Here is a 20,559-nt window from a genome sequence, read left to right on the forward strand (position 1 = left end):
TGCAATTAAAAATGATTTTATTCGAACTTCACAGCCTTGCTTTAAAGCCTCCCTCATCCCACCCTCCCCGGGCGCGGATGCTGTAAGGGACACGGACTCACAAACCCCCGCAGGCTTTTTCCCTTTGTTGCGGACCTGGCCTTTGTGCCTGCGCGCTGGCTATTTGTGAGCCGGTTCGAGTGCGCTAGGAAGTGGGTCGCCACAATACCACAATTCCTATTACATCTCTCACGTGCATGAAAGTATGTTTGCCAACTAAATGCTTACATAGCTAAGTGAACAGAACTCAACAAATAGAAGACAATCATCCTATTTATTTAAGGGCATAGATGTCAAAAATCAACTTTGTTTCATTTACAACTGAAATGACTTTGATTTACAAATCCATTAATAAATGTTCTGCAGAAAAAAAATTAAATTGTTCTTGAATTAGGTGCATAGGCAGGTTAATTGTAAATTTTAAGTCCTTAAGATGGTGTTTCTTGAAGATGGAATTTCAAATTCAGCATAACCACTGGTACTGAAATTCTTGTTTCCTCCTGTTGACCTATAAAAGATCAGCAAAAACAAACATGATTGATAGAGACAGTCACACACATGAATAGTAAAGCCACCCCTCTCCCCAGACTGTTTATAACAGCATAAAATTTTAAGTGATACCCTAGGATTATTTTCAGCCATCCAAAAAGCAGAAACTTCTGTTAAATGTATGTTAGTTGCTGCTTTTGGAACTGAACTGCATTTTAACTGTAATTGTTCTAAATTGTATAGACTAAAATTTGCAAAGAATCATTTAAGTGCTTCATGCAGGGGTAAAACAGTATTGAATTTAACACTACTTACTAGGAGTGTTCGAGCCGATAGTGAGAAGAGCAGAACACAGTAACTGTACAAAGCAGCTAGCATTTTTTGAATGATCCGCCTTGATGAAGGGTCTCCGCCTGAAACGTCCACTGTTCACTCTTTTCCATAGATGCTGCCTGGCCTGCCGAGTTCCTCTAGCATTTTGCACGCGCTGCTTAGATTTCCAGCATCTGCACATTTTCTTGTGTTTGTGATTTTTCCAATGATGCTGGTTAAGCTTCCAATTATAATTCAATTCCTTAAGTCCAGAAAAGACAAAAAGGAGCAACTCAGAGCCAATAAACCTGCAGCAATTTCATCTTTAAACATCCCCAACCTACTCCCACAATATACCGCCTCTATCTCAATCATGAAAACCTAGGCCAGCCAGCACGTGAAAAAAAAAAGGTAGTTCCAACACCTATTTTTTGCCACTGCCTGCAAGGAGACTCCCCCCCCCCAACTGCAAGGGTTTCCTCTGGGTGCCCCAGTCCCCCCCCCCCCTCCAAAGTACTGGCTGGTAGGTGAATTGGTCATTGCAAGTTGTCCTGTGATTAGGCTAGAGTTAAATTGGGGAATTGCTAGGCAGCATGGCTCAAAGGGCCAGAAGGGCCTATTCCACACTCTCAAATAAATAATATCTTGCTTTTGATACAACAGTCTCTGCTTCTGTTCACAATTATGCAGAGAATGCACACACCCACTGTGAGTGACTTGAGTGTGCTGACATTCAAGAAGTCCCTTTAAGTTACCCAAAATAATTCAACATCCATCTACCAAAAACCTAGTGAATATGAAGATATAAATTTACCTGCCTCTGGTTTTCCTCTTCTAATGATAGCTTTCTACAAGAAGGGTCAGAGCCATCTCTACTTCCTGAGGAGACTGAGGTCCTTTAACATCTGCCAGACAATGCTGAGGATGTTCTACGTGTCTGTGGTGGCCAGTACTATTATGTTTGCTGTTGTGTGCTGGGGCAGCAGACACCAACAGAATCAACAAACTCATTCGTAAGGCCAGTGATGTTATGGGGGCGGAACTGGACTCTCTGACGGTGGTGTCTGAAAAGAGGATGCTGTCCAAGTGGCATGCCATCTTGGACAATGTCTCCCACCCACTCCATAATGTACTGGTTAAGCACAGGAGTACATTCAGCCAGAGACTCATTCCACTGAGATGCAACACTAAGCATCATAGGAAGTCATTCCTACCTGTGGCCATCAAACTTTACAACTCCTCCCTCGGAGTGTCAGACACCCTAAGCCAATAGGCTGGTCCTGGACTTATTTCCACTTGGAATAATTTACTTATTATTAAATTATTTATGGTTTTATATTGCTATATTTCTACACTATTCTTGGTTGGTGCGACTGTAACGAAACCCAATTTCCCCCGGGATCAATAAAGTATGTCTGTCTGTCAGACGGGTTTGCTGATCTGAATGCATGATCTGGAAGGAAATGTTAAATTCAATGTAGGGTGTCATCCAAAGGGAAAACATCAGCCATGGGTTTACTGACTGGAATCAGATTACATTCATCTTCTTTGCATCAGAAGTCTAAGATGTTTTTTAAAAAATCATCATGTCCAGTGAATGAATGGGGACAAATCAGAAACAGACTAGGTGATATGTTTGTAAATTTCTAGCTGGAGCTTTCCAGTTCAGCTGAAGTAAACAAATCACCTGGGGAGGAGAGCATGTTATCAGGGGAATCCTTGAAATGAAGTCTGCTGACTTACCCATCACTGCTTGGAGTTTAAAACCAGGATGCCAAGAAACCAATGCAGTTTATAAGAGTTCACAGTGAATAAGGAAGGACAGTAATCACACCGTGAAGTCTGTTGTACAAATTCACCACTGCACTTCGGTTCACCAGTATGACATTGGTGCAAGTTCGGTAGGCATGAACCCTTTTCTGACACTCAGTTTATAGAAGTTACGGGAGTTATTTGTGCAGGTGCGGCAGTTAGCACTAATGCTGTTACTGTGCCAGTGATCCAGGTTCAGTTCTGCTGCTGCCTGCAAGGAGTCTGTAGGTTTTCCCTGTGACCGTGTCAGTTTCCAATGCACAGGAGTTAGTAGGTCACATGGATACCAATGGGCGTGTTGAGCTGTTACAGTGCTGTGCCTCTAAAACAAAATGGCAAGACCCCTCAACCAAGCGGAATGCACACTCTGAGTGGGAGAACCCAGAGCTTTCAGTGTCCCACTCAACAAGTGCAGGAAATATCTCCAGCTGCAGTAACTCAGATTCCAGAATTTGGAGCTGGAATCACCAGGGTGCATGTGAGGGGGTGAACATTAGGGGCAGCACATACAGCCTAATGCAAGCAGTCAGAGGGTGCGGCTGGCCACCGGACGGGCAAGACAATAAGAGCAGAATTGGGACATTCTGCTCATTGATTCTGTTCCACTATTCTATCATGGCTAATTTATTAACCCTCACAAACCCATTCTTCTGTCTTCTTACTGTGACACCATTAAGAACCTTCGACAGCTGTAAATACGCTGTTGTAGAGATCACCACCACCCAAGGCCATGCTCTTTTCTCACTGCTGCCATCAGGTAGAGAGTACAAGAGCCACAGGACTTGCACCACCAGGTTCAAGAACAGTTACTATCCACAACCATCAAGGTCTTGAACAATAGGGAATAACTACACTCACTTACCCATCCATTAAGATGCTCTCACAACCAATGACCTCACGTTAAAGGACTTTTTAAATCTTGTCATCTCAGGTCTTTGCTTTTTAGTGCCATTTATATATGCTTGCATTTGCACAGTTTGTTGTCTTCTGCACTCTAAATGATCTTTCGTTGATCCTATTATAGTTACTATTCTATAGATATGCTGAGTATGTATGCAGGAAGATGAATCTCGGGGTTGTTTGTGGTGACGTACATGTGTTTTGATAACATTTACTTTGAACTTTGAAATATACCCATTGACTCAGCCTCCACAGCCTTCCCTGGCAATGAATTCACCAAATCATCACCCTCTGACTAAAGAAATCCCTCAACTCTGTTCTAAAGGGATGTCTATTAATTTTGAGGTTGGCCCTCTGGGTCCTAAACTCCCTCACCATAGGAAACATCCTCTCCATGTCCACTCCATCTCGGAGTTTCAATATTCAATCAGTTTCAATGAGATCCCCCCATTATTCTTCTAAATTATAGCAACTACAGGCTCAGAGCCATCAAATGCTCCTTGTACATTAACCCTTTCATTCCTATGAACTTCCTCTAGACTCTCTCCAATAACTAGTTCCCAAAGAGAACTCTGATAGGCCAATCAGATGGTTCACTGCTGCTCAGCGATAGAACATTAAAAAAAATGTACAATTAAGAAACATTAAAAAATTAGAAACACTGGAGTCATGATGATGTCTGCTGGAGAGAGACATTTATACACATGCTGTCCTCCATAGATCAGAGAGATTGAAGGATAAGGTTACAGGGTGACAAAACTTGACAGGAGCACTTGGAACTAATAACTAATCCCTACAGGCAGAAAACAGCACCTGCTCTTTCTGCACTGTTCTCCAGCAGTTTAAGGACCAAGTCCAGCTGGAATATAACCCACAAGTGCTCTTGAAAGTCAGGTATTAACCCTACCTACCAACTACCAAGCATTGCCATCCTGGTCCCCTTCATGACAGCTTATGAAGGAACATGTGACTTCCCTCCCAGAGATGATAGGTGTTTGTGCACTTGACTCTTGAAGGCTTGGACCCCATCGTCGCAGATGTTTCCAACCACAGCATCTGGAAGGCCTATTGCCAGCACATACTTTTAAAAAAAAATCTAAGTGCAGGTCTGGTCAGTCTCACCAGAATACTTCCCTATTTGCATACTGTTAGGGTCAATAGCAGATAATGGAACCATGTTGGAGAGATAGAGGACTAACTGACACTGATAAAAGAGAAACAGAATTAAGAGTAACAAGGAAAAATATTTGAACCTAGGGTGTGGCTGGATTGTACTGCCTGCAGGTTCTAACGCAGCCTTAACTATGCAAGGTAAGTTTGCAAGGAACTAGCAGGTTTATCTTAATAGAGATAACAGGCTGGATAGCCCACTGTACCGTTGCCATTCTACTAAACCGAGAAATACCTTTAACAAAGACTGCTTTGGAAAACAACCTTATTCACTCAACTGCAATACTTGGCAAACGGGCAAAGAAAACGACACAGCCCCACCCCCCCATGAGATATCTGAGGTAACTGAACCTTCACCTCTTTCTCCCAAGAACTGCTGCCCAATCTACTGTTTGAATATTACCAGTGTTATGCCTTTGTTTTCACTTCACCTGGCAACTCTGGTAGGTAGTGTATCTGCAGACCTCAATGCAAATTAACCAACCTCTCCTCATACCACCCTCCCTATAAAGAGGTGCAGAATAACTATTTCCAACTCTGCCAAAAGCCATGAAACAACTTACCCATCATCAGTGCATCCCTTCCTGCAGCTCGTTGCTATAGAAAGCTTCATAGGATTTAAACCCATAACCTGGGGGGAAAAAAAGAAATAAATTTAACAGATAGGGAGAAAGATCAATGTGGAAACAAATTCTGCAGGTTGACTGACTGGAATCAGACCCTGTTTGTCTTCAGCTGCATCAGAAGTCTAACACGTGTAAAGAATCATCACATCCAGTCAGTGAATTGGGACAGAATGGGAAATAATTCACAAATACCCAAAATCAGGCTCTCTACAGGACTCATAACTGATCTCATTTCCTTCATCCCTCTCACAAATCTTAGCACTTATTCACACAAAGAAGCTTTCCTTCCTCTTCTGGTGAGAGGAAAAAAACCAGACTCAGTGAAACGGTTCAAATATTGTGTTTTCTCCCTCTCATTTTCTTTCTGCCCAAGAGTACTTTTAACATCGACCATATTTGCCTTTGTACCATAGTCTGTTTTCAGTCACCCACCTCAACCTGGGAATTAAAAAAGCTCTCCACTCCGAAGTTTACCCACAACCATATCGAGAAACAATTTTCACAGCGCGTCTGAACTCTTATAACTAAACATTTTGTTTTACCTTTAATAAATACTTCTGCAATTTTCATAGTTGCTGGCAGTTAGATTCACAGATGCAAATGCACAATCTGCAAGAAAATTAATATAAAATTTAACAGATAAGAGAGAAAGACCACCGTGGAAACAAATTCTGCAGGTCGACTGACTAGAATCAGACCCTGTTGTCTTCAGCAACATCAGAAGTCTAACACGTGTAAAGAATCATCACATCCAGTCAGTGAATTGGGACAGAATGGGAAATAATTCACAACATCCAAAAACAGCCCCTCTACAGGACTCATAACTGATCCCACTTACCTCACCCGTAGATCTCATATTCACATATGGGGGGTGGGGAGGGGGAAGTTGCTTTCCCTTTCCTCCCAGTGAGGGAGAGGCCCAAATGTCAACTGAGCATTTTTTTAAAATACAGGTTGACCACTGATTTTCCAGCATCCTTGGTTCCTGAGCTTTGCCAGATTAAAAGAGGTCATACAGTAATAATGGCAAAAATGAATTTTGAAGTTATGCAAAATAAGAATTTGAGTTTTCGGTAGCCCCACAGGTATGTAATATGCTCTGGCTTCTAGCACAAAATATTTTTCACAAACCACTAACGTAATATTGGTGATAATCCAGCCATTTTCCCGCAACATGCTACTGGGTAAATTTTAAAACACCCTTCAAGGCCCCAAAGCATTTACCTTTTCTGATCAGCAGTGTTTTACATCTGTGAGTACCTACCTAAAATGGTAGCTCCGTCCTTACGATTGTTTGAATCCTATGGGATCTTCGTCTTCTGTTTGAATCCTGTGGGATCTTTGTCTTCTGTTTGAATCCTGTGGGATCTTTGTCTTCTGTTTGAATCCTGTGGGATCTTTGTCTTCTGTTTGAATCCTGTGGGATCTTCGTCTTCTGTTGCCAACATATTCCTAGGTATGCATCACCAGTACAATGCAGTTTCATCTGCATTATACACGTGCTCAGGACTAAAGTTTGTGTCAGCTACGAGCTTCACAAATTCGCCCACATACTCAGTACCTCCTTCATGGTCTCCACACATTTTATGCATGGAAATTCCACGGCACTTCTTAAACCCTTGAAGCCACCCCTCACTTTTGTCACACGCATGTTCTAATACAGGTTCTTTATGGAACAGTTTCGCTTGGATCATTATCATACTGCCCAACAAGTCGACTCCACCACTCTGATGCTGGCGAAACCATTCAGTCATCACTCGATCATGCGGAGTGCTCTTACCAACTTGTATAGTTTTTCTAGTGCTCATTTACTTCAGCAAATCACTGTCAGCATAGAATTGCAATTTTTCTCCTCCTCGGTGCTTTATCATACACAGTTGATAAACCAATGCCATAAAAGTCACACAGCTTACGCACAGAAACACCACATTTCAACCTTCTCTTAGATCGATACGGACTGATGTTTACATTTGACACCACCACTGGTACTTGCAATCATCTTAGAAGCCATAGCTAGGGCTAAATTTGCATCAATCAGCAAAAATGAGCACCAAATATTTGGACTACCACCACCAAGTGCAATGTCAATAATTCGGGCTCTCACAGACTGTGCAAGTTTCTTCTCACAAGCCATCAGACTCCTCAATATCGAGTCTAGACTGACATCTACATAATTTATTATTATATTGTAATTTGTCCTCTACTGTGCCTATTGTCTTGTTTATTAATTATATTGCCCTGCACTGTTTTGTGCACTTCGTAGTCCTGTGCAGGTCTGTGGTCTAGTGTAGTTTTATGTTGTTTCATGTAGCACCAGGGTCCTGGAGGAACGTTGTTTCGTTTTTACTGTGTACTGTACCAGCAGTTTATGGTTGAAATGACAATAAACTTGAACAATAGCATGCTTTGTCAGTGAGTCTCGCTATAGATGGTGCAAGTTGTGCACTACACAGTGCCATCTGGTGGTTGCCCAGTAAGCATCATCTCATAATTTCATCTGAATTAAAAGAGGGGCCAAACCATCGGTTCTGGAAAATCTGTACTCAACCTGTACTTTGCTTTGTACCATGGTCATTTGTCAGTCCCTCATCATAAAATCAAGTGTGTAGAAACTCTCTGGTCCAACAGTTTATCCATCACATAGCATTAGAAACTATTTTCACCTCTTGCCCAAACTCTTTCATAAACATTTTAATTTACCTTTTATAAATGCTTCTCTGCCTGTAGTTTTCATACTTGCTGTCCGATGTAAATTCACAATCTGGAAGAAAATTTATATATTCAACACCAGGAGAAATAACAGCAAAATAGTAGCACAGACAGACTGACTGGAATCAGATCCTATTGTCTTCAGCTGCATCAGAAGTCTAACACGTGTAAAGAATCATCACATCCAGTCAGTGAATTGGGACAGAATGGGAAATAACTCACAAATATCCCAGAGCAGCCTCTCTCCAAAATTCACAACTGATCCAATCTCCCTCATCCCCTCACCTACGGATGATAACATTTAAATACTGGGGGGTGGGGGAGAAGATGCTTTTCTTTCTCTCCTGTGAGAAAAGCAGCCCCAGTAAAGAGGCCCAATCACCACTGGTCTAAGGGATTGTCTCTCTTCCTCTCAGCCTCACCAACTAAGTTTTTTAAAAAAAATTACAATGCTTTATTTTGTACCACAATCTCTTTTTTTGGATTCAGTCCAAAATCTCAAAGGGGAAAAGACTCTCCGCCTCAAAAGTTCACCCTCCACAAGAGCACTGGGAAATAATTTTCATCCTTACTAACAGAACATTTTAAATTTACCTTTTATAAATGCTTCTTCTCCTGTAGTTTTCATACTTGCTCACCGATGTAAATGCACTACCTGGAAGAAAATTTATATATTGAATACAAGGAGAAATAACGGGGAAATACCAGACGGGCAGACTGACTGGAATCAGACCCCGTTGTCTTCAGCAACATCAGAAGTCTAACACGTGTAAAGAATCATCACATCCAGTCAGTGAACTGGGACAGAATGGGAAATAACTCACAAATACCCAAAACAACCCCTCTATCGAATTCAGAACCGATTCCAGCTACCTCCTTCCCTAACCATCTCAGGAGGGGACAGACGGGGAAGGCTGGCAAACGTCCCGCAGCGACACGTTAACAAACCGGATGAGCTATGTTGGGCCCAGCGCATAGAGGCAATCACAAAGAAGCAGCCCCACTCCACCCGCCAGGCGTGCTCGGGCCCGGGCCGCCGGCCTGATTACTATTGCTATTCCAACGGTGCATTAACGCGTACTGATCGATAAATGAGTACATCGCGGGCCCGATGCAAACGGATACCCCTCACTCACCCCAGTACCGTCCACCCTCAGGTATAGAGCACTTTCAGAGTGACGCACATCCTGCCTCAGCCGGATGTACTTGTGCTTCAACCGTGCCTTCGCTAATTTAGATGAAAGGCCACTTTACAGATATGGAAAGTCACCGCTTCATAGGAGCAGGATTAGGCCAAGAATGAGGAACAGGCCGAGGTTTGGCCATGAAAGCGCCGGGCCAGACGCGAGGGACCGCTGCTTGCTGCTCGGCGAACTTTACGCGTCTCTGCGCTGAACAACTTCTGACTTTTTATGGCGGTTGGCAGTCCAACTTAAAGGTGCATTACAGCCACGAACTGGACTGGAGTGTGGTGTAGAGAATTGAAAAAAACCCTGACTACCTATTCCAAATCAAAACTAAATCACCCCAAATCCCCCTATTGATGCTAAGTAATGAAAAACGATACTGTGCAGTAAAGTCACTAACGTAACTTAGTTTTTAAATGAAAACTATCAACCCCTAAAGATTGCAGTTAACCTGCATTTGATTTATTTCAACCGTATACGCTTCACATTGTATAGTAAATGTTCAACTGTTTCATAATGATAAAACTTACACAACACACAAAATGCTGGAGCAACTCAGCAGGCCAGGCAGCATCTATGGAAAAGAGCGTTTTGGGTCAAGATCCTGCATCAGGAGCAGCGATTCAAGAACAGCATCTTTCGCTCTGCCATTTGATTCCTAAATCGGCATTGAACCCCTGAACACTACCTCACTGTATTTCTGTTTTTGTACTATTTTTAATTTAATATACATATACACATACTGTAATTGATTTACTTTTTTCCATATTGTTGTGTATTGCATTGCTGCCGCTAAATATAGCAAGTTTCACAACATATGCCAGTGATATTCTAGTGATACTTTCCAACAAGGTATACTAATCCTTCCCTTGTTTTACCTCCTTCCCCCACAAACCCAATAATTCTACATATTCTATAAAGGCGTCTCACTTTATGTCTATTACCCCACAAGTCTTGCCATAACCCCCTAATTCTTAACCCTACCAACCCCTCAGCTTGTAATTTGCTAAGTGGAAGGTCAATATTCACCATTGAACTTTTAACAGCTTTTTTAGCCAAACAATCAACCCGCTCATTCCTCTATATCCAGGGATCCACACGAAGCAAACACTTAAACCGATACTTTGAATATGAAATAATGTCTGATGAGCTACTCCTGGAATGACCTGTTTTAAGACCCATCAAAACTGAAAAGGAATGTGGAAAAACTTACAACTCTACATGGAGAAATTTTCTCCACCCACTGGTAGCCTAAAATGATGGCAATCAATTCTGCTGTATGTTCTGATAAATGGTAGGGAGGTCATTTCTTTATCATTACCTGTAAGTCAGGCACAAAAACAACCACTTCAACATTCCCAGTTAAATTACCTTTTGATCCATACCATAATATTTTTCTTAATATATGGATGAACCAACAGACCCTCAGGCATAACAGAACCCTTAGACTTTATTAAATTGTGTAACCTAAAATGAACTAAAGTAATTAGAAGGAAAAAAGTGGGGTTACAGAGAAAATCACATATTGCATAATCCAACAAACCCATATTCCCAGCACGTTAAGAACCCAGCCACCCAAAACTAAACACTTCTTGTGATATTCCCAATAGATCTCCAACACACCTTTAACAGGATGATCATTTCTTCGCCCCCTCACTTTAATCCAATATGTTAATATCAACTTCGACCTCTCTGCACTGAGTGGGGTCTCCGTCTGCAACTAACTGTCTCCTGGATTGTGACTGGCTTCATGGCTGTGAATTCACTTTCGGTAACTTCAGTTCTGAATGCTACTAGCTTAAAGTCATTGTTTGCACTATTTGTTGTTTTTTTTTGGAACACTGGGTGTTTGACAGTCTTTTTTAACAGAAATAGTTCCATTGGGTTATTTTTGTTTTGTGACTGCCTGTAAGGAGGCAAATCTCAAGACTGTATAGTATACATACTTTGACAACAAATGTTCTTTGAACTTTGAGTCTGCTCCACCATTCCATCAAAGCTGATTTATTATCCCTCTCAACCCCATTCTCCCCATTATCTTTGACACTCTGACTAATCAAGAACCGATCAACCTCAGTTGTAAATGTACCCAATGACCTGGTACATCCATGGCAATGAATTCCACAGATTCACCACCCTCTGGCTAAAGAAATTCCTCCTCATCTCCGTTCTAACTGAACATCCCTCTAGTCTGAAGCTGTGCCCTCTGGTCCTGGGCCTCCCCAAATACAATAGAACCCATGAAAAATAACAGCACCAAGACCGACGAACATCCGATGAGCAAAAGAGGACAAATGAAGCATATAATACTGAGTACGTGCTGCAGAGTCCACAAGTTATGGAGCTGAGGTGCACGGAGCCATCCACGCCAGTCCAGGAGCCCAATGGCTGGCGGGTAACAACTGTTCCTGGACCCAGTGGCGTGGGACTCAAAGCGACACGTACAAAAAGCTGGAGGAACTCAGCAAGTCAGGCAGCATCTTTGGAAACGAGCAGTCAACGTTTCAGGCCGAGACGGGACTCAAGACTCCTGCATCCCCCGCAGTAGGGTCCCACAGCAACTGTAAACTCAATGCGTTGAATCTTGAAGGTCAGTATGCAGGAAGCCTTCTTCATCACCCTATCTACCTGCAGCGCCACTTTCAGAGAATCATATTCTGGTATACTTGTATAGTTCTGCTTTTAGTACACTAAAATTGTTACATTTGCACGAGTTCCAGTTTGACGTGCAAGCCAGAAGGCCCTCTGAGTCAACTCACCATAGATTGATGATTTAGGCCCTGATTGAAGTTTTTGACCAGAAAGACTTACTATTTCTTTCCTGCCACAGACGCCTCTCAACCTTCTGAAGAACTGTTGAATTCTAGCCGTTTGTAATGTAAAGTAGCCAGCAAGCTGCCCTCAACAGAAAGGCAATCATGATTAGTGAACCAAGATGATGATCAAGAGATGAGTACTGGACAAGGCTTTGGGAATAATCTTTAACAATGTTCTTAATAAATATTCCCAAAGTTCATCACGTGCAAAGTCTAATAAGTGTACTCGAGTAGACAGTGGGTCAGTATGCCCATTCATTCCCTGACAAATTTATTTCCGTCCATGCTTATCAAATACATGATTATTACTACCAGCAAATATTTTATATTTTTACTCCTTAAATGTTTATTTAAAAAATGCCTCATATGATCTGTTACACAAATAAGAAGAAATTCTGCAACTGCTGTCCCTATTTAGATAATAGTCCACACTATCGTTCCTTTTACCAAAAACACATTATCATACATTTTCCAACACTGTATTCCATCTGTCCATTCTTCCAGTTTATCTAAATCCTACTGCAATCACATTGTTTCCTCAGCACTACCTACCCACCCCTCCACCTATCTTCGTATCATCCACAAGCTTTGCCACATAGCAATCAATTCCATTATCTAAATAATTGACAAACAGTGTGAAAAACAACGGTTCCAATACTGATCCCCGAGGAACACCACTAGTCACCGGCAGGCAACAAGAAAAGGCCCCTTTTATTCCCAGTCGCTGCTTCCTGCCTGTCAGCCATTCCTCTACCCATGCCAGTATCTTTCCTGCAATGCCATAGGATTTTATCTTGTTAAACAGCCTCATGTGTGGCACCTTATCAAACGCCTTCTGAAAATCCAAGCAAATTACATCCACTGTCTCTCCTTTGTTCACCCTGCTTGTTACGTCCTCGAAAAACTCTTATAAATGAAAACAAAATACTTTTAAAAAGCTATTATTAATGCTTTTTGAGATAGTGATTTAGATGCATATCATTCTTTACTGAGTTAAGTATTGTATGTAATTAGTTTTTGCTACAACAAGTGTATGGGACATTGGAAAAAAAGTTGAATTTCCCCATGGGGATGAATAAAGTATCTATCTATCTATCTATCTATCTTCACCCGGCTTCATCGGAACAGCCTGAAAACCTGAAGGCAGGAAGGTCGGATAAAGACAGTAATGAAGAACTGAAAGCTCAGTCTCCTTTTGAGATACTTGGAAGTAGTTTCTATCAGGAACTTGCTGATATTCCTTAGAAACTTACATGTTCCAAGCAAATCACTTCTCGCTCTCCTTACATGTGGTCTCTTGAATCTCCCAATAAAGAACGGGCGAGAAGTCCCCATGGGCAGATAGGGCGAGGTTACAATCGGTTTAGCCATTGATACTGTTTTAATTGGTTGAGGGATTGACTGTCCTGCCTCCTGCTCCATTTACGGGAGCATAAAGTTAGCGACTCGTGCCCCACTGTTGCAATACCGATCCAAGCATCTGAAGTGGAGCAACACGCACACACACACGCCGGGGGAACAGCTCCATTCCCTCAGTGCTGCACGTTCATACCGATACCCTTCACCGACCGGAGCGACTGTCAGCTTCATGCCTTTTCGCGGCCCCGCCCCTTCTTATGATTGATACTTACAACCTCGCCCCTTCCTCGTGATTGGTTCGTATTATGTTTGACCTTTGTGAGTGACGTTTTAGAATCCCGCCCCCTACGCGCAGCGTGATTGACGAGAACCTTGTCTCGCCCCCTTCAGTGACACTAGATCGCCATTGGACCGCCTCTGATGATTGACGCGGGAGGCTCGCGGACCGCGCCCGCCCTCTCCGCGATTGTGCCCCGCCCCCTTCAATGACATTAGACCGCCATTGGACCGCCTCGGATGATTGACGCGGGAGGCTCGCGCACCGCGCCCGCCCCCTCCCGACCGACGGAGGCGTCGGCGAGCCTCAGTGTTCAGGTAACGGCGCGGTCATGGCCGGCTCACGGGGGCTCACGCACTCGCTGCAGTTCACGGCTCTCTTGGTGTTGGCGGGACTGTGCGGCTGGCCCGGGAAGGTGAGTTGGAGCTGGGGATCGAAGGCAAGCGTCGGCGGGATGGGCACCCACAAGGCCCGCCGGCTCGGGAGAGCGGCTGGGCCCGAATCTTGTACCCTGGTGAGGTCGGTGTGGGCCCGGGGCCTGGTCTGAGCGGCCGCCTGGAGACAGCCGGCTGCAGTGAGCGGGAAATCTTCTGTTTATCATTTCACACCACTAATGCTGGCCTTCATCCGATGGGTAAAGCTTAGAAAGGCAGCTGTCAGGCTGATCCGAATCGTCTCCGCGACAGGTGGGATAGGCCGTGCCAGCGGCTGCGGAGGGTTAACGCACTTTAGCAGACACTTATCGTTCTTCCGTCGTGAAACTTAACATCTGGTTCTCCAATTTTTAATTCTCCTGGCGGCAGAACGTTTGTTGTATTAAGCGGATGGGCTGTCTTGAACGAAACAAAATGCTGGAGGAACTCAGCGGATCAAGTTCAAGTTTATTGTAGTGGTTATGCAGACACAACATAAATGCCATGAAAATGAACTTTTCTTGCATCATCAGCGCAATGTATTACAGATACGACAATTTTAAGTTATGTACAATTCACATGACAGAACAAAAGAGCATAGTTGATGTTTCAGGTCGAGAGCCTTTTTCAAAACTTAGTCCTTTGCCTTCACAGATGCTGCTTGACCTGCAGAGTTCTCCCACCCACCCATCTTTCCCTTCACCCAGTCTCACCCATCATCTGCCAGCTTGACCCTCCGTCCACCTTCTTATTCTGTTTTCTGCTCCCTTCCTTTCCTGAAGAAGGGTCTCAGCTTGAAACGTTGACTGTTTCTCTCCATAGATGCTGCCTGACTTACTGAATTCTTCCAACATTTTTGTATCTCTTGTGTCCACCAGCAGTTTCTTATCATTGCACCATATTCCAGCATTTGCATCAATCAGGCTACCAGTAATCTTTTAGAAGTTTTCTTATGAATGCTAGGGACAGAATTCCAACAAACTGACTCAATAGAAGTTTATAGTAAAGTCTGGTTTGTGTGTAGGTTGATAAGAGAGCTTGTTGTTTCTATCAGAATCAGATTTATGTTATGAAATTTGTTGTTTTGTGGCAGTGCAGTTGTAAGACATGGTAATAAAAACTAAATTACAATAAAAATTGTATATAAAAAAAATTAGGTAGTGTAGGAAGAAAGCAAAAGAAGGTAGTGTTATGGGTTCATTGTCCATTCAGAAATCTGATGGCAGAGGGGAAGAAGCTGTTCCTTAAACATTGTGTCTTCAGGCTTCTGTATCTCCTTGATGGTAGCAATGAGAATGAATGTTGCCTTTTTGAGGCTTTGACATTTGAAGATGTCTTTGATGTTGGGGAGGCTTGTGTCCATGATGGAGCTGGGTAAGTTTACAACTTTCTGCAGCTTATTCCGATCCTTTGCAGCGGCCCCTCCACACTAGATGTTGATGCAACCAGTTAGAATGTTCTCCATAGTACATCTGCTGGAATTTGGGAGTGTCTGTGGTGGCATACCAATTACTTGAAACTGCTGCTCGTTTAGGGGAGCATTGAAGGGTCTCCATCTCTGACAGAGTTCAGTGCTTCCTTCGTTGTGTCAGTAGCTTCCTCGCGGTTTTCACTACTGTCAGTCATGCAAGTACCGAGTGAAGAATCAGGAATACTGTTGCACTTAGATGTAGAAGGATTCTTCTTTGCTGTTTCTGTTGCAATTTTGTTTTACCAGTCAATGTTGTTAGCCCTGAGCTGAACCCCTGACCCTGAAGGACCGGTGGACTACTCTTAGTCTGGCTTCTACCTTTTGACCTGTTTGGCATGGGTGACCCTATCAGGAGCCAAACTCTCTAGCCAACATAGCTCTCCAGATCACTGAGGCACACAAGCCTTCAAACCCTACTGGTCTTGGAGGACCAATTACTTGAACTTCAGTCTACTAGCCCTGTCACGTCACTGTACTGTAGACACTCTAAGCTACTTTTTATAATGCTGTTTACATTGTAAATGCATACTGGTATACTTCTATGAACATTTTAATTCCATAACTGTCTTTTAACCTCATTTTACTAGTTTTTTATTTAATTTTTTATGATTTGTTATTCTTTATACAGTATTTGTTGAAAGTTTTTTTTTATTGCACGTTCGCACCCAGACCAACACACCACAGCAAATTCCTTGTTCATTCAATATGTGCCATGTTGTATGACGTGGGCAATTGTGACCATGATTGTTCTTGGCAAATTTCACTACAGAAGTGGTTTGCCATTGCCGCCTTCTAGGCAGTGTCTCTACAAGACAGTGACCCCAGCATTTTCAGTGCTCTTTGGAAACTCTCTGCCTGGTGTTGTGGTTGCATAACCAGGACTTGTGATATGCACCAGATGCTCATACGACCATCAATGTCCTCCCATGGCTTCACGTGACCCTGATTGGGGTGGGTGGGGGGGCCCGCAGAGGGAAAGAGAGGCTTACACCTCCTGCAGTAGAGATATATCTCCACCCCACCACCCTTCGTAACTTCTAATACGTGTAAGCAAACAAAGATGATCCTTGATAGTGGAGTTTGCAGAGGACTATAGTATTACTGGAACAATACTGACACACACCTAATGTAGGGAAAATGTTGGCCAAGAGTTCATGATGCTATCAAGCTTAATGGGTGTGTTACAGTTGCTGTGCATGTTAACTATGTACTGTCAAATGGGTTGAGTGAATTCAATGCTGCTTTGGCTTAATGCTGATGTTTTAGATTGTAAACTGGTCAGTCTTGATTCATTGGATGTACAAACCACAAAACAGCGCAGGAAGATAAAAGGGTTGTCCAAGGAATGGAAGAGGTGGTGTGCTTGCAGAGAATATTAAAACTGGTTCAAGATTCTTGAAAACAAATGTACTTTTATTAAAAGTCAAAATCAAGGACATTGATAACAAGGAACAAAGAAGTGGCAGACCAGTTAAATACATTGGTTCTGTTTTCACAAAGCAAGGTATGTATAACCTTAGAAATATTGGACGGGGAGAGTTCTAATTAGAGGAAGGAACTGATATTGACATAATTAAAGCCTGTTAAGGCTGGCCCCCTATTGGAAACAGAGTGTCAGAGTGTCTAGTGCAGGGGTTCCCAACCATTAACCAAGGGGTCAGTGGACCCAGGTTGAGAACCCCTAGTTTAGTGAGTGGAAGGAACTGAATGAAATAGCCATTAGGAGGGAAATGGAATTAACACAACAAATACCAGGGCGTACCAGACTACTTAAGAAACTGGCTCCACAATAGATGTTTTGCAATTTATACTGTGATAGTCTGTGCAGTAGACCCAGTGAAGTGGAAGGGAGCTAATGTAACCGTGCTGTTTAAATAAATAAAAAAGTGGTATAGAGAAATAGAATTGTTATCTGGCTAGTTGGATTGATGTTGGTGGCTCAAGAGACTGCAGATATTGGAGTCTGGAGCAACAGACAAAATGTTGGGTGGATCAAGTGGATCAGGCAATATCTGTGGAAAGAAATGTTGACTATCCATTTCCCTGCACAGAAGCTACCTGAGTTCCGCCAGCAATTTGTTGAGCCTGACACTGTAGTGTAGGGTTTGTTATAAATAATGTAGTAGCATAGTATTAGGAAAAGAGCTCAGAATTGGACAAGCCTGAGAAAAGCTGGCTTTTTTTTTAGAATGAGGGTGAACTAGTATACTTGCTGTTTCAGAAGGCCAAGATTCCACATAAGTGATTAGAGTACAAAATTAAAGCATTTGGGGTTGAGGGTAAAATACTGAGGTGAATAGTTGGCTAACAGGAAACAGAAGGAGTGAATAGGTCTTTTTCTTCTGACTGCCAGGCAGTAACTGGTTGAGTATCACAGGGATCAATGCTAGAAACCCAGCTGTTCAAAGGATTCTTAGGTGCATTTATTGTCAAAATATGTATAAATTACACAACCTTGAGATTTGTCTGTTTACAGGCAGCCACAAAGCAAGAAACCCGAAATAACCTAATTAAAAGAAAAATATCCACTGTGCAGGGGAAGAGAAAAAAATATATAAGTCATGCAAACAATAGAAGCAAGCACCAGCATTCCAAACCAAGTTGAGTTCAGAGACCCAAATCCTTGGAGTAGGCCCAAAGCCCCGGTCTCAGTTCATCACCTCAAAGCTCACAGACATGAAGCGTGAAGCAGCCAGAGCGGTCTCACAGCCTCAGTACTGCAGAGAGAGGAGTGAACATCACAGGAGAGTGAGAGAAATCAGCCTGACGGTCTCCTCCAGTCCTGACACCCTGCCTTTCCAGTCTATCTGTGCCAGCATTTAAATTCTCCAATCACCAGGTCATGCCCTGTACTAGGAAGTGGGCCCCACCACAGTGATATGCTGTGGGCCTAGACCTCGCTGTCCAACCCAAAACCATCCTTGAACTCCCCACTTAGAGCGATCCAACCTCGTGGCCAGTTTAAGTGGACAGACAATATATATTCATAGAATATACACAGTTTGAAAAATGTTAACAATTCCATCGAGAGAATGAAACAGAGCTGGGTGGGAGCATGAGCTATGGGAAGGCTGTGGAGGTGCTCCAGTGTGATGTGGACAGCTTGAGGAAATGGGCAAAACCTAGGCAGATGAAGATGAGGATAATTGAGATTATTTACTTGGCAAAAAGAGGAAAGCAGCTTATTACCTGAGCAGCAATAGATGGCAAAAGGGGTGGGTGCAGCAAGGAAAGTAAACATGCAGGTGAGGCAGGAGTGATTTGTTGGCCTTCATAGAGATGGGATTGGAGTACAATAGCAGAAGCATCTTACTCTAATTATTATTCAGTGAGACCTCACCTTGAATGTTGTACATAGTTATGGTACTGGCTGTGTAGGGACTGCATTTGAGATTCAACAGACTGACGGATGATTGTACAGCACAAAGTGTCACAGTAACTAGAGAGAGTATAATGCTTTACAGAACCAGTAAGATCAGGGTTCAGTTCTTGCCACTGTCTGTAAGGAGTCTGTGTATTCTCCTCGTGACCACGTGGTTGTCCTCCGATGCTCTGATTTCCCTCCACAGTCCAAAGGTGTACAGATTAGGTTTAGTGAGTTGTGAGCATGCTGTGTTGGTACCAGAAGTGTGGTGACATTTGTGGGCTGCCCCCAGCACATCCCCAAGCAAGCAATGCATTTCACTGTGTTTTGATGTTCATGCGACAAATAAAGCTGATCTCTAATCTCTCAGGTATACAGTATACAGCGATATTCCAGTCATCAAGTTTGCAGCATTTGAGCTGCAGCCTTCTGGGCCTTGCCAGTTCAAGTGCTTGTCTAGGCACTTGTTAAATACTGCCTTCACCACTCCCTCTTCCTAGGATGGCAGGTCTGGAGCATGAAGAGAGGTTTGTGTTCATTAGATGCAGGAATATAGAAGAATGAGAAGTAATGCCTTAGAAAGTCTAACAGGACTATTCAGAATAGAAGGATGTCCCATGCAACGGAGGAGTTCAGGACCAGAGAGTCAGTCTCACAGTTAAAGGATAAGGGATAAGCAACATAGTACTGAAATGAGAAGACATTTTTTCATCTAGAGAGGGGTGAATCTGTGGAATTTTCTATCACATTTGGCACCATGGTTAGCGTGATGCTGTTACAGCTGCTGGAGTCGGAGTTCAGAGTTCAATTCTGGCACTGTCTGTTAGGAGTTTGTTCTTCCTTGACCACGTGGGTTTTCTCTGGGTGCTCCTCCCACATTCCAAAGATGTGCCATTTAGTAGGTTAATTGGTCATTGTAAATGTTCCTGTGATTAGGCTAGGATTAAGTGGGTGGGCTATTGGGCGGTGCAGCTGATTGGACAGGAAGGGTCTGTTCCGGACTGTATCTCTGCAGTAAATATTCAAGGAAGAGTAAAATACGTTTCTCAGACCAAAGAGATCAAGAGAGATTGGAAGAAAGCAGGAATTGATACTGAATTTGGGTGATCAGCCACAATTATATTGAATGATAAAGTAGGGTTACTCCTGTTTGCTTACTTTGATTGAACTGTGAATGTAACTGACTGCAATTGCTTCTGCTCATTACAGTTGTTGATTGGCTAGAGATTCCGCACTGTAAGGAGTTTGTACATTCTCTCCATGATTGTATAGGTTTCCTCCCACATTCCAAAGATGTATGGTTAGGGTTAGTAAGTGTGGGAATGCTGTGTTGGCATTGGAAGCCTGTGACATTTGCGGGCTGCCCCCAGCACATCCTCGTTGATTTGATTAGATGCAAATAGCGCAGTTCACTTTGTTTTGATGTACAAATGACAACTAAAGCAAATCTTTCTAATCTGTTTTTCTGTCATACTGATTGGAAAAAAATGTTGTTAATTTTTCATTAAACAGGCATTGGCCTGGTAGTTGAACAGTATAATTTCTCTGGACTAGAAAAACCCAGGATCAATTCTAATCTGATTTTGTTTACTGTTCCTATCTGGGATAATGAGGA

General features: G+C 42.9%; 1 protein-coding gene and 1 long non-coding RNA gene across 4 annotated transcripts in view; one reads left to right on the forward strand and one right to left on the reverse strand.

Annotated features, from left to right (window-relative positions):
• LOC140714812 (uncharacterized) lies at positions 1-13,355 on the reverse strand. Of its 3 annotated transcripts, none has more exons than XR_012096005.1 (7): positions 13,314-13,355; positions 8,652-8,712; positions 8,049-8,109; positions 5,891-5,957; positions 5,286-5,353; positions 844-1,102; positions 1-547 (listed from the first exon to the last, which is right to left on the reverse strand). It is a non-coding gene; the product is annotated as an uncharacterized lncRNA (long non-coding RNA). The 3 variants fall into 3 exon arrangements; XR_012096003.1 differs by lacking the exon at positions 13,314-13,355 and adding an exon at positions 9,194-9,434; XR_012096004.1 differs by lacking the exon at positions 13,314-13,355 and adding an exon at positions 9,139-9,187.
• Positions 13,356-13,992: 637 nt separating this feature from the next.
• The window catches only part of ern1 (endoplasmic reticulum to nucleus signaling 1), a 96,046-nt gene continuing 89,479 nt past the window's right edge, over positions 13,993-20,559 (forward strand). The window contains exon 1 of the mRNA XM_073026409.1: positions 13,993-14,111. Within this exon, the coding sequence (XP_072882510.1) occupies positions 14,028-14,111 (84 nt within the window). The 5' untranslated portion in view covers positions 13,993-14,027. The remainder of the gene's footprint in view (positions 14,112-20,559) is intronic.

The sequence above is a fragment of the Hemitrygon akajei genome, chromosome 22 (assembly GCF_048418815.1).
Source record: "Hemitrygon akajei chromosome 22, sHemAka1.3, whole genome shotgun sequence".
NCBI classification, from domain to species: domain Eukaryota; kingdom Metazoa; phylum Chordata; class Chondrichthyes; order Myliobatiformes; family Dasyatidae; genus Hemitrygon; species Hemitrygon akajei.